The sequence below is a fragment of the Bufo gargarizans genome, chromosome 6, assembly GCF_014858855.1.
Source record: "Bufo gargarizans isolate SCDJY-AF-19 chromosome 6, ASM1485885v1, whole genome shotgun sequence".
NCBI classification, from domain to species: Eukaryota; Metazoa; Chordata; class Amphibia; order Anura; family Bufonidae; genus Bufo; species Bufo gargarizans.
In genome coordinates this window covers 99299543-99313383 of record NC_058085.1, presented here as the reverse complement: position 1 = coordinate 99313383, position 13841 = coordinate 99299543, and the positions used below count along the sequence as shown (strand labels likewise).

General features: G+C 42.4%; 1 protein-coding gene across 2 annotated transcripts in view; it reads left to right on the top strand.

Moving 5' to 3' along the window:
• Positions 1–8632, top strand: part of NDRG3 (NDRG family member 3) — a 72739-nt gene extending 64107 nt beyond the window's left edge. Inside the window, exons 14-17 of one of the 2 annotated variants that reach the window (XM_044296236.1) lie at positions 820–855; positions 1073–1124; positions 6006–6044; positions 7799–8632. In XM_044296236.1, coding sequence (XP_044152171.1) covers positions 820–855; positions 1073–1124; positions 6006–6044; positions 7799–7980 — 309 coding nt within the window. In that variant the 3' untranslated portion in view covers positions 7981–8632. The remainder of the gene's footprint in view (positions 1–819; positions 856–1072; positions 1125–6005; positions 6045–7798) is intronic. The other variant, XM_044296237.1, reaches the window with a different exon arrangement.
• The last annotated feature ends 5209 nt before the right edge of the window (positions 8633–13841 follow it).

Here is a 13841-nt window from a genome sequence, read left to right as displayed (position 1 = left end):
CCGCTATCAAAGCATCCTGGGCCTCCATAACACCTCAGCAGTGCCACAGGCTGATTGCCTCCATGCCACGCCGCATTGAAGCAGTCATTTCTGCAAAAGGATTCCCGACCAAGTATTGAGTGCATAACTGAACATCATTATTTGAAGGTTGACTTTTTTGTATTAAAAACACTTTTCTTTTATTGGTCGGATGAAATATGCTAATTTTTTTAGATAGGAAATTTGGGTTTTCATGAGCTTTATGCCAAAATCATCAATATTAAAACAATAAAAGGCTTGAACTACTTCAGTTGTGTGTAATGAATCTAAAATATAAAGTCTAATGTTTATCAGTACATTACAGAAAATAATGAACTTTATCACAATATGTTATTTTTTTTTAGAAGGACCTGTATAGCAGCTGTGCTTGGCATTGCAGCTGTCCCATTCACTTCAATGGAACTGAGCTGCGCCTAGGTCACATGACTGTTGAACTTGACATCACTGGCCTAGAGGAAGCTGCGACAGCACCGTGGCCTCTTCCAACAGCTGATCGATGGAGGTCCCCGGTGTCGGACCACCCCGCCTGAGCCCCTGTGCAGGTCTAGACAGCCGGTCTAGGCTTCCACCATCTATAGGATTAGTACATCCTGGGCCATTGTGTTTAAAATGCTGCATAGAAATCATTAGAGCGTGCATTGAAAGGCTGTGCAGAGATGTCCAGTCTTTCACTTTGTCATGTTTTATTGCTTACACTATTATTCATGGACTAACTTTGAATAAAATGATGCCATTGCTGCCTTCTCACTACATACGATTTACTGATTCCTTGTCTTCTAGATGGCAGACTGTGGAGGGTTGCCCCAAGCTGTGCAGGTTGGTGGTTCTTATCAGTTTATTTCAGACCAGACCCTGATGAGATGAGAAGTTCTCATGTCATGTATGAGCTCATTCTTACTGCTAGTCACATTGTTACCGCCCTTAAACATACAAGCTGAATATGTCTAGTAATCTGTACTAATCACTACAGACATAGTATTGCGTCTGACAACTGAATACTTTTATTTATCCCGACATTTTTCTTATTACCTAGCCTGGAAAGCTGGCGGAGGCGCTGAAATATTTTGTTCAAGGAATGGGATACAGTAAGTGACCACTTATATTTTTTTTTCATTCTTTTCAAGTTAGGCACCAACCAATTTAGATGAAACCTCTGCAGTCAGGGGGGGTCAGTGGGACCTTTACAAAATTGAAAGCCAGTTCCTAAAGGATCAAAAGTTTTGTGAAAAGTTAGTGACATGTCAGATACACATCTGAGTTTTTTGAATTATGGGGGTCTGAGTGAAACGCTCGCGATCCCTAGAACAAGGGGAGAGAAGTGCATGCTCTCTTCTCTCTGACTTCAATGGGGAATGCGGCTAAAATCCGCTTTAAAGAAGTAACCTGCCACTTCTGAGGCATTTTGCTAATCGGTTGCTAAAGAAGAAACAAAAGCTATTACCGTATGTGCGGGTGGTGGAAGCTGTTGCTGTTTTAGCCATGTGAACATGCCCTGTTTTTGGAGAATGGATAATGGTGTCTGGTTAGTAAACGGTAAATTTCATAACCTGGGTGAAGTTTATGAACGATAAACTGGTCATGTAATCAGCTCCTAGTATTGGAGGGGTCAATAATTGTAAGCCTCAGACATATAGGCTTATGTATTTAGTGTCGAGTGAAGCGAGCTTTAGATAATAGATCTCAAGTCGTGTCTGTCAAAACTTTGTTTGAATGCTGTACGGAGATCCATCCCTGTACAGCACTAAAATGTATGGGCTCCCGCGAGACTTTGGTTAATAACTTCAAACTTCGATTTTTAAAACTTCATTCTGAAGTCAGCTTTGGTACCGAGGTAACAACTGGTACTGAAACAGACTTCGGAATGAAGTTTTAACATGTTTTTCAAGTTTGAAAATCGATGGCCGAAGTTGTTCACCAAAGTCTCGCCCCTACATTTGAATGCTGTACAGAGATGAATCATTCTGCACTTCATTCAAACTAAGTTTTGACCGAAACAATTTTGGATCTATAATGGTCCCATGTTCATATGTCCCCGCATTGGTGAGAAAAATGATGTTTTTAATATGTGTAAATGAGCCTCTAGGAGCAACGGGGGCGTTACTATTACACCTAGAGGCTCTGCTCTCTGCAATTAGTGATTCCCCCTCTGCTTTGACAGATCCAGGCAGTGTAAACATCATAACGCCTGGCCCTGTTGGTTACAGTGGAGAGGGCGCAGCAGTTGCATAGAGAGCAGAGTCTGTAGGTGTAATAGTAACGCCCCCGTTGCTCCTAAAGGCTAATTTGCATATATTAAAACATAATTTATCTCAGTAATGCGCACCCCTGTGGACATACATTGTATAGCAGCTGTATGTCATATGAACATGGGAACATATAACATATGAACATGGGACCAACACAGGATGCCTTCAGCTGCCAAGCTCACATGTAACAGGTCATCAGCCAGTGTCATGGGTACAAATCTGCTGACAGATGCCCTTCAAAATGACTTGTAAATGAATCCCTAACGTGCACGTGACTACATACAGAATTGCAAAATCAGTTATAGGTTAACCCCTTAAGGACGCAGGATGTACCGGTACGCCCCATTTCCCGAGTCCTACGCCCTAACTTTAAATCGGGATTCCGGCGCCCCAGGGGTTAATCTGAACAGTCACAACGCCAGCCCCCCCCCCCCCCGTGTCGGCGATCGCAGCAAACCTCAGGTCAATTCAGACCTGCGGTTTGCTGCGCTTTTTGCAGTTTCTGATCCCTGCGGTCCCTGACAGCGGGGATCAGACACTTTTGAGTGCCTAAAATAAAGATTTTTCACCGCACCCCTGCACGATTTTATGCCGGTGGGGGCGGGTGGGGGGGTGTCGCAGGCGGTGCGGCAAGCAGGATCGCGATCCCCCGCCCGCCTCCCCTTGAAAATTCGTTGGCTTCTAGTGGGTATACCAGGATGTCAGCACATTGCTGACACCCTGGTATAAACGGCTGACATCTGTGCAGATGTCAAGCCGTTTAACCCTTTCCATACCGCAGTCCGTACGGACCGCGGTATAGAAAAGGGTAACTGTCAGGGTCAAGTGGCTCCCTCCCTCTCCCATCGGGGGGGCTGCTGTGCCTTTGCAGCCCCCCGATGGAGAGGGAGAGAGCCCCCCTCAGCCCTGTGTTTACCCTTCCCCGTCTGCGAAGTTGTGGCAGACGGGGAAGGTTCGAATGGCAACAGGACGCCTTCTCAGGCGTCCTGCTGTCCTTGGTGCTGAACAGATCTATGCTAAAAGCATAGATCTGTTCAGACAAAGTGTAAGTAAAATACAGTACAGTAATATATTGTACTGTATTATACAGACATCAGACCCACTGGATCTTGAAGAACAAAGTGTGTCTGGGTCAAAAAAATGTTAAAAAAAAAGTGAAAAGTTAAGATAAAAAAAATAAAAAATTATCACTGAATAAAAATTGAAAAAATAAACTACACTACACATTAGGTATCGCCGCGTCCGTAACGACCTGATCTATAAAACGGTCATGTTACTTCCCCCGGTGAACGGCCAAAAAATAAAAACTTTGAGAAAATTGAAATTTTGCCCACCTTACTTCCCAAAAAAGGTAATAAAAGTGATCAAAAAAGTCGCATGTACGCCAAAATAGTACCAATCAAACCATCATCTCATCCCGCAAAAAATGAGACCCTACTCAAGATATCGCCCAAAAACTGAAAAAACTATGGCTCTTAGACTATGGAAACAATAAACATGTTTGTTTTTTGTCTTTTTGTTTCAAAAATTAAATCATTGTGTAAAACTTACATAAATAAAAATAAAGTATACATATTAGGTATCGCCGTGTCCGTATCGACCGGCTCTATAAAAATATCACATGACCTAACCAGTCAGGTGACCACCGTTTAAAAAAAAAAAAAAAAAAAAAAAAAAAAAAAAGGGTAAAAAAAGCCTTTTTTTTGTCATCTTATGTCACAAAAAGTGTAATAGCAAGCGATCAAAGTCATATGCACCCCAAGATAGTGCCAATCAAACCGTCATCTCATCCCGCAAAAAATGAGACCCTACTCAAGATAATCGCCCAAAAACTGAATAAACTATGGCTCTTAGACTATGGAGACACTAAAACATTTTTATGGTTTTAAAAATGAAGTTATTGTATAAAACTTACATAAACTAAAAAAATTGTATACATATTAGGAATCGCCGTGTCCGTGACAACCTGCTCTATAAAATTACCACATGATCTAACCTGTCAGATGAATGTTGTAAATAACAAAAAAAAAAAGGGCCAAAAAAGCTATTTCTTGTTACCTTGCCGCACAAAAAGTGTAATATAGAGCAACCAAAAATCATATGTACCCTAAACTAGTACCAACAAAGCTGCCACCCTATTCCATACTTTCTAAAATGGGGTCACTTTTTTTGGAGTTTCTACTCTAGGGGTGCATCAGGGGGGCTTCAAATGGGACATGGTGTCAAAAAAAACCAGTCCAGCAAAATCTGCCTTCCAAAAAACGTATGGCATTCCTTTCCTTCTGCGCCCTGCCATGTGCCCGTACAGCAGTTTATGACCACATATGGGGTGTTTCTGTAAACTATAGAATCAGGGCCATAAATAATGAGTTTTGTTTGGCTGTTAACCCTTGCTTTGTAACTGGAAAAAAAATATTAAAATGGAAAATCTGCCAAAAAAGTGAAATTTTGAAATTGTATCTCTATTTTCCATTAAATCTTGTGCAACGCCAAAAGGGTTAACAAAGTTTGTAAAATCAGTTTTGAATATCTTGAGGGGTGTAGTTTCTTAGGGGTGCATCAGGGGGGCTTCAAATGGGACATGGTGTCAAAAAAACAGTCCAGCAAAATCTGCCTTCCAAAAACCATATGGCGCACCTTTTACTCTACGCCCCGCTGTGTGGCCGTACAGTAGTTTACGGCCACATATTGGGTGTTTCTGTAAACGGCAGAGTCAGGGCAATAAAGATACAGTCTTGTTTGGTTAAAATGGAAAATTAGGCAAAATAATGAAATTCTCAAATTTCATCCCCATTTGCCAATAACTCTTGTGCAACACCTAAAGGGTTAACAACGTATGTAAAATCAGTTTTGAATACCTTGAGGGGTGTAGTTTATAGAATGGGGTCATTTTTGGGTGGTTTCTATTATGTAAGCCTCAAAGTGACTTCAGAGCTGTAGTGGTCCCTAAAAATTGGGTTTTTGTAAATTTCTGAAAAATTTCAAGATTTGCTTCTAAACTTCTAAGCCTTGTAACATCCCCAAAAAATAAAATATCATTCCCAAAATAATTCGAACATGAAGTAGACATATGGGGAATGTTAAGTCATCACAATTTTTGGAGGTATTACTATGTATTACAGAAGTAGAGAAACTGAAACTTTGAAATTTGCTAATTTTTCACAATTTTTGGTAAATTAGGTATTTTATTATGCAAAAAAATTAATTTTTTTGACTTCATTTTACCAGTGTCATGAAGTACAATAAGTCAAAGTGTTTTAAAGTTATCAGCACTTAGTGACACTGGTCAGATTTGCAAAAAAGTCCTTAAGGTGAAATAGGGCTGAGTCCTTAAGAGGTTAATCTCTGTATAATGAACTAGATACAGATTTATCATTTACATGTTAGAGTTTTTCCAAATATCTGTGCTGTCATTCAATGAATTTATACTGTTGACTTCCATGGACAACAATCTGTCCGGGTCTTGTGATCGCACAGGTCCATGGCTTCATACAGTATAGTATCCGTGGAAGTAGTCGGTCATTCTGATTGACTGCAAGCAGAGATCTTGAAAGCCCAAGATCTATTTTATATAGAAAGCATTTTACAGAATTGTATAATTTCATAAAAAGAATGACCTCTTACTTGCTTGAACTGTACATTATATAATATTCTGGCTGAATCCGTGTGTATTCCTAACTGTATCCTGTGTGTGCCCTCTCTTGTTGTATGTCCCCACAGTTCCGCACGTTCAGCTCAGTCACTTGAGCAGTGAATCAGGTATCTGTAGCGCAGCGAGAAGCTGCTCCTTCGTGGAAGTTGTATATAGCTGTGTGTATATATGTAACCGCATTGTACTTTGGCATGTGGGTGTTTGACAGTTACTGCATGATGCATGGCAACATTTTCAATCTGTACATTGAGTCGGTTAAAGGGGTTCCCAGTTTTCTATAACTTAAAGGGTTGCAGCCAAATATATGCTGCTTTCTTCAAAAAAAAGTGCCATTGTGGTATTGCATTGTTCACCCCAATGAAGCTGAGCTGAAATGCCAGACACAAGCCCATCACGTGTGGATAGAAGCAGTCATGTTTTTCTAATGCCGGGAGACCAAGTTTAGTTTTAGCCCCTTTTTTTACCCAAACAACGGTCATGTGCATAAGGCCTAAGCCCTGCCAAAAGGTAAGGAGTAATAGGATGCATTGACAGTTGTAATATACTGCAGTGCAGAAGGATTTAAAAAAAAAAAAAATATATATATATATATACAAAATCTAAAAACTTGGAATTTCTTTTTTAGTCTTCACAGTGCATGATATAAAACACCATTTAGCAGTGATACTAATTAGTTATTTTATTATGTTTATATATTTATTATATATTTGATGCATGGCTTTTTTTAGCTATTTGGGGCTTTTTCATAGTAAAAAAAAAAAAAAAAAGCTGTTTACTATGAAAGCCACAAATGGCTTAAAAAAAAAAATGCTATGCATCAGATAAATATATAAACTTAAAATAACTAATTGGTATCATTGGTAAATGGTGTTGTATATCATGCACTGTGAACACCGTAAAAAATTAGAGGACCTTTCACCCAAAAAAAAAAAAATTCTAAAGTAACTATACAGACATGTAGAGCGGCGCCCAGGGACCCCCCTGCACTTACTGTTATACCTGGGCGCCGCTCCGTTCTCCCGTTTAATGCCTCCGGTATCTTCATAGTTAGGCTCCACCCAGGGGAACCTGCCGGCGCCTCCTTCTCCCATGCTGCAGCACTGGCCAATCACAGCGCTCAGCTCATAGCCTGAGAGAGACAAAAGCCTCTCGGGCTATGAGCTGAGCGCTGTGATTGGCCAGTGCTTCAGCATGGGAGAAGGAGGCGCCGGCAGGTTCCCCTGGGTGGAGCCTAATTATGAAGATTCCGGAGGCAATAACGGGAGAACGGAGCGGCGCCCAGGTATAACAGTAAGTGCAGGGGGGTCCCTGGGCGCCGCTCTACGTGTCTGTATAGTTAGTTTAGAAGTTTTTTTTTTTTTTTTTCTGGTGAAAGGTCCTCTTTAATTCCAAGTTTACATATATATTTTATTTTTTATCCTTTCATCTGAAAATGATGACGTCAAGTGTAGCTCACTGTGTAAAAAAAACAGGCTCTCGCTCAACTCCATTGACTTACCAAATGTTATATAGGTCCTACCTCAGCTCTTCTCACAAGAACAGGACCCCGCAATCAATAGAGATCAGTGTTTCAGAAAAAAAAGCCCTTATATTTGTCAATGCAAAACTCCAACCCAAGGTTAGGGTGGAAAGAGGTAAAAATGAGAGGTGACATGCTTGCCACATATCAAAGCTTATACAAGAGTTGGGGATCCCTTTTAACGTGACCTCTCCGGCTCGGTGTGGTGCTCATGCTCTGAATGTACCCACAGCATCCAGTCAGTCCTGTTCATTGCGTCATACATGGTAAGTGTCTGTTGGATGACTTGCAGTAGTTCTACTTTATTGTTTTGTATTCAGAAATATCCTGATTTCCTTTCAGTGCCGACGTCCGGTATGACCAGGCTTGTACGGTCTCGCACCCACTCTGCCTCAAGCAGTGGCTCAACTGAGGTGCCCCGAAGCCGCTCCCAGACCAGCAATGCCACGGTAGACGCCACGCCAGGCTCTGCAATGATGAACGATCACAAAGAGGCTTCTCAGACAATAGAGTTATCTTGCTAGATCTCGTCATCCAACTGTCTGCTGTACTATGGACCCATGCAGACCTACAACCTGAGCGGCTCCGGAAATATCCTTCCTATTCCTTCCCATGAAACCGTGCATGAACAGTTCTGTACCTTATCAGATTAGTCTTTCTTTCCAGTAAAACTAACCGCAGTGATCCCATCCCTTGTATCATTCCTGGAGTTTTGTTGTGTTTGGACTGTTCTGTGACGCACGCTGAATCTTGCGTGGTTTTATAGCCAACGTGGGTTCACGTGTTTTTTTTTCATCTCTACACCTGATGTTAACACACCTGATGTTTTTTTGTTTGTTTTTTTAACAAGGAGAAAAAAATGTATTGGTGTGGTTCTTTCTAGATTGCCTGTGGTGTAATGACCGCTAATGCACTGTAGAACTTTCTTCATACTGCTCTATGGTTTTAGGAACAGACACTGCCAATATATCATCTAAGCTAATCTGAGCCTTCACAAGAGACATAAAGGGATCTTCTAATGCTTTTAACCTCAAACATAGAACAAAGCGGAAGCATTCTGCAAAACGCCACCGCTTCTTGACGTTTTCACCATTTTCTCATTGTTCAAGCTGCCGTTCTGCTTTTGTATTATATATGTTTGCCTTTGTCATTTCAGTGAATAAATATACAATAATTTATGAATGTCCTCTTACAACGCAGAAACGAGCAGAAAATATGGATACTTTCCATTCAAGAGTTTACCTGAGATTAAAAAACGGGGTGCAGTAGGCTACACAGCCAGTGGGTGGTGGGGGGAGCAAAAGCATATTGACATTTTGTCTAATCTCAGGCAACCCCTTTTTTAAAGAGCTCTCCTGGCGTAAATTGTATTCCCCACCTTTTCTTAGAAATCAGTGTTTGTGCTATTGCTCTGGTATTCCTCCTGGAAATGTATAAATGGTTACCTTTTTTCCCTTGTCAATAGGGCGTGTTCCTTTACTGTCTAATGCCGACCATACACGTCAGACAGCTGTCAAATATTTGGCCTATAACTCTGTCTCTCCTGGCCCTCCCATATGCATGCATGTTTTCTGACATGGGAAGGGGGGGAGAGAGACAATTCCAGACAAAAATCTGCTTAGTCCAGTCCTCATCTCCCCCCAACATCTGCCTTTGGACCCATTCACTTTAATGGGACTGCAAAAAATGTGGACAGCACTCAGTGTGCTGTCCGCATCCGTTGCTCCGTTCCTGTGGCCCCGCAAAAAAAAATATATAACATGTTCTATTGTCTGTTTTGCAGACAAGAATAGGCATTTCTACAATGGGCCGCCTGTTCCGTTCTACAGGTGGCTGACGTTTTTTGCGGAACGCAAAAAAAGCGGTTGTGGGCATGAGGCCTTTGGAGTAGAGTCGGGGGACCCCATACACTTTAGATGTATGTGGCCAACTTTACACTGTCAGCGTGAAGGGCAGTGTACTCTGTGTAGACGCATACCCCACTGACAATGGGATAGAAACACAGTTGTCATTTGTTTTCTAGGTGGAATAAGGTTAGGTCTACACAGGACATGCTTTGGTGTAGGAAATCCACAATGCGTTACATGCAGATTTGGCTGGGAATTTCACAGTATGCATTTCAAAGAAGGAAATTTGCTGCAGAAATCTGTTAAAGGGAGTCTGTCACCACATTTGAGCATATTAGACTGATTAAATAGCGTTATATGTGCCACCCAGATCTTAAAAACTGTACCTTTGTTGTATCGAATGGTGTTTTCTTTCAGCCAAAAATTAACTTTTAAGATTCTGTAAATGCGCCTTCAAGTGCCCAGGGCGGCGTCTCAATCATCTGAGCCCCAGGCAGCACCTCCTCAACGGCTCATAACCCCGCCCTCCGTGTGCCTCTGCCCGCCCGTTTACTCTCCTCCTCTCTCTCTTTCCACTGCGCCCGCCACGAATTTGACCACGCAGCCGTAGTGGAAAAAGAGGATGATAGTAAACGGGCGGGCAGAGGCACACGGAGGGCGGGGTTATGAGCCGTTGAGGAGGTGCTGCCTGGGGCTCGGACGATTGAGACACCGCCCTGGGCACTTGAGGGCGCATTTACAGAATCTTAAAAGTTTATTTTTGGCTGAAAGAAAACTCCATTAGATACAACAAAGGTACCGTTTTTAAGTTCTCGGTGGCACATATAACGCTATTTGATCAGTCTAATATGCTCAAATGTGGTGACAGACTCCCTTTAAATCCTCACTGTGGGTCTAGTCATGTGCAGATTCTGCTGTGTGTGGATAAGACTTTTTAAATTCCCATCAATTTTCTACCGTAATAAATAGCTGACTTTTCTGCACACAATTCCCTGTGTGGCCATACACTTTAAGAAACTGCACAACGGAGTTCTAAAAAAAATGAAAATAAATGCAGAATTATTTAATGGGAAGAAGAGTATTTATGAGAGCGGGCATGTTGCGAGGTGAAATTAATAAAGTATATTATAAAATAAAAAGAATCCATCTTGGTAAAAACCAATTTAACTTATGCCAGAGCTCAGGAGCTCAAAGGGTAAAGTCTGGAGCAGGGATCAGCAACCTTTGGCAATCCAGCTGCTGTGAAACTACATCTCCCATCATGCACATGTACTTGGCTGTTTTTGTAACTCCCACAGAAGTGAAAGGAGGATCCTGGGATTTGTAGTTTGAGAACAGCTGGAGTGCCGGAGGTTGCTGATTCCTGGTCTGGAGATTTCTGATCTCTGGATCTTCTCATGCTTTAGAGCTGCTTCACGCGCTGCGGACTTTGTAGCAAAATTTCCTGTGACTGAAAATCTGTTCTATTCACCTGAAATCCATGTGTTGCTGCCCCATTCAAATGAATGGAACTGATTTGAAGTTGCAGAAAATTCTGCAACAAAACCCACAGCGTGTGAAGGCATTCTTATTTGCAAGTGATCGGTTTTAAAGGAGGTCTTTGCATACTAGCCCAGTTGGCTCGTTTCAGACAAGTATATTCACCGCAGAAAACGTTCTCCATATGGGAGCTGTATTTCCAGTTATGGACTCTTCTCATCTGTGGTGGATTCACAGCATCCTAATGATTTATGATGTGATTTCCTTCCTGATCAGGAGTCTACTAAAGTCGTTACAAAAGGCCGTGACCACAATTCAGTAGACTCGTGGTCAGGAAGCCGTTCACCACATAAATTGTTATGATGCTGTGAATCCACTACAGATGAGCAGTGTCCATGATGGGAAATACAGCTCCCACATGGAGCGTGTTTCCTGGAGAGAGCATGCTTCTCTGAAACTAGCCTAAGGCCTCGTTCACATTTCCGTGTCCATTTTACGTCTGTGCAAAAATCTGTCAGTGTTTCATCTGTGAAGGAGCTGTCCTTGGTCCATGTGTCCGTCTCTGCATTCCGTGTGTTATCTGTATCCCACGGACAGTGCTCAGCTGAAACTGAATTTCCAGAGCATCTCTACCAGTGGTCAGTGAAACACTGGCACAAGACAGGTGCCATCTGTGTTGTCAGTGGCTTTTCATGGACCCGTAAACTTCAATGGGCATGTTTGGTCCGCTTGAGAGGCCACAGTAGTGAATGTGTCTAATTTTTGCACTGACCTACATTCAGTGCTAAAAATGCCTCCCCCACTGCCCGTGCCCCTCACTGGTTCTACCTACCTTGCTTCCTGGCTCCCACGTTGCTTTTTATATCGGCACGGCTGCGGCTGCATCTCCCTTTCGTGGATGAAAACATCCGGTGACTGGGACGAGCTTCCTAGCATCATGGGTGATGCTAGGGAAGCTCGTCCCGGTCACAGCCTTCTATTGGCTGCTTCCCCCTCCTTACCGGATGTTTTCTTCCGCACGACTGGGAGATACAGTGGCGGCCATTTGGGCGTCAGAAGAGACTTGGGGGAAAGGTAAGTAGAATCGGTGTGAGCGGCCTGGACAGTAGGAGGCATTTTAGGGGTTGGTTAACCCCTTTTAAAAGTCAATGGGTACATGTGCTGTCCGTCATTCACTGAACGTGAACGAGGCCTAAGGTGAACACTTTGCAGGGCTGGTGGAAGACCAGAGATCAGAATCTCTGCCCCACATCCTTTACCTGGGGGCATATAATAATAAATGGCATTGTTTTACCTTGATGGATCCTTGGTAATCGCAGTGTTTACTAAGAAAGCAATATAATCATATAGGTTTACCTTTAAATCTATAATGAGGGTAACAATATATGGGCTAAATGGGTTTGGCATCCAGTTAAATTGATTCACTTAGTGGAAATGAACAGTCACTTATACCAAAAATACTAGTGATTTTTCTAGTGACGTGCTGTCAGTACTGGGTTTGTAGAAGCCACAGCGACTAATTTCTGATCCACATCTTGCCAGGTCAGCTACTGTAGAATATATAGAGTCCTTTATGTAGTCCTTTTTATATCGGTTTTTGTTTGTAGCTTAGATCTGTGCCCCCTATCAGCACCTCTCCTGGATTACAGATGGACATGACTGTTTTGTGCCTAGTCACCTTTTTAGCCAGCAGTAGTAATAGATCAGTAAGACTTAAAGGGATTGTTACTACTTTCTATCTTAATAGCAAGCCTATATTATATATTTTTTCCTGTAGTTGGACAAGAATGTAGACTCGTGTATAACTGTTATAGTTTTCTGCTGTTTAAATAAAAGCGTTGTCCTTCTAATAGACTATGTTCTTACTAATAAAGAAAACTGCAATGTGTCCAGTGTACGTGTCCTTTCCTGTATGTACATGGGCGCTCCACAGCTATTCTAGGCGCTGTGAGGATCATGGCTGATCCAGTGCAAGTATTGCAGATTCTTGCATTTGTTTGCTACTGTGCAATTGAAGTGTCTTTTGCAATTGTAATCCATAAAATGCTAATGGGGACAACACAAGTGTCCTGAACCTTTTTCCTTTTGGCACGTGTCCCAGTTATACTTTTCTGCCATGGAGTTGGTTTTCAAATTTTCAGTTAGGGCTCATGCCCACGACCTTATTTTCTTTCAGTGTCCCCTATTTTTTGCGGACCATATGCGGAACCGGTCATTTCGGTGAGTCCGCAAAAAAACCTGAATTTACTCCGTGTGCGTTCAGTTTCCCTATGTCTGTTCTGCAAAAAAATAGAACATGTCCTATTATTGTCTGCATTACAGACAAGGATAGGACTGTTTTATTAGGGGTCAGCTATTCCGTTTCCCAAAATACGGAATGCACACGGATGTTATCCGTATTTTTTGCGGACCGCAAAATACATAGTCATGTGCATGAGCCCTAAGGCTGGTTTCACACAAGCAAGTTCAATGTGTTGAACTCACAGCGTGTATCTGCAAGAACTCCCATCCTGACCTACGTAGCACTAATACTGTAGGATGGCATAGCATTATATAGATTTAAAATGCTATGTAACCCTTAGGCCCCTTTCACATGATCGAGTTTTCCTGCACGGGTGCAATGCGTGACGTGAACGCATAGCACCCACACTGAATCCTGAACCATTCATTTCAATTTGTCTGTTTTCATGAGTTTATTTTTTCCAGGAGTCAGTTCTACGTTGCGTGAAAAACGCAGCATGTTCTATATTCTGCTCTGGCCCCATAGAAGTGAATAGGGCTTCAGTGAAAAACGCATTGCATTCATTTTTTTCCGCGCAGGTGCAATCGCAGACAAAACTGACTGAACTTGCTTGCAAAATGGTGCGAGTTTTACTGATTGCATCCGGAGCCAATCCGTCACGGCTCGTGTGAAAGAGGCCTTATAAAACACGTTCCAGTACTCTAAGGCCCCTTTCACACGGGCGAGTTTTCCGTGCGGGTGCGATGCGTGCGGTGAACGTATTGCACCCGCACTGAATCCTGACTCATTCATTTCTATGGGGCTGTGCACATGAGCG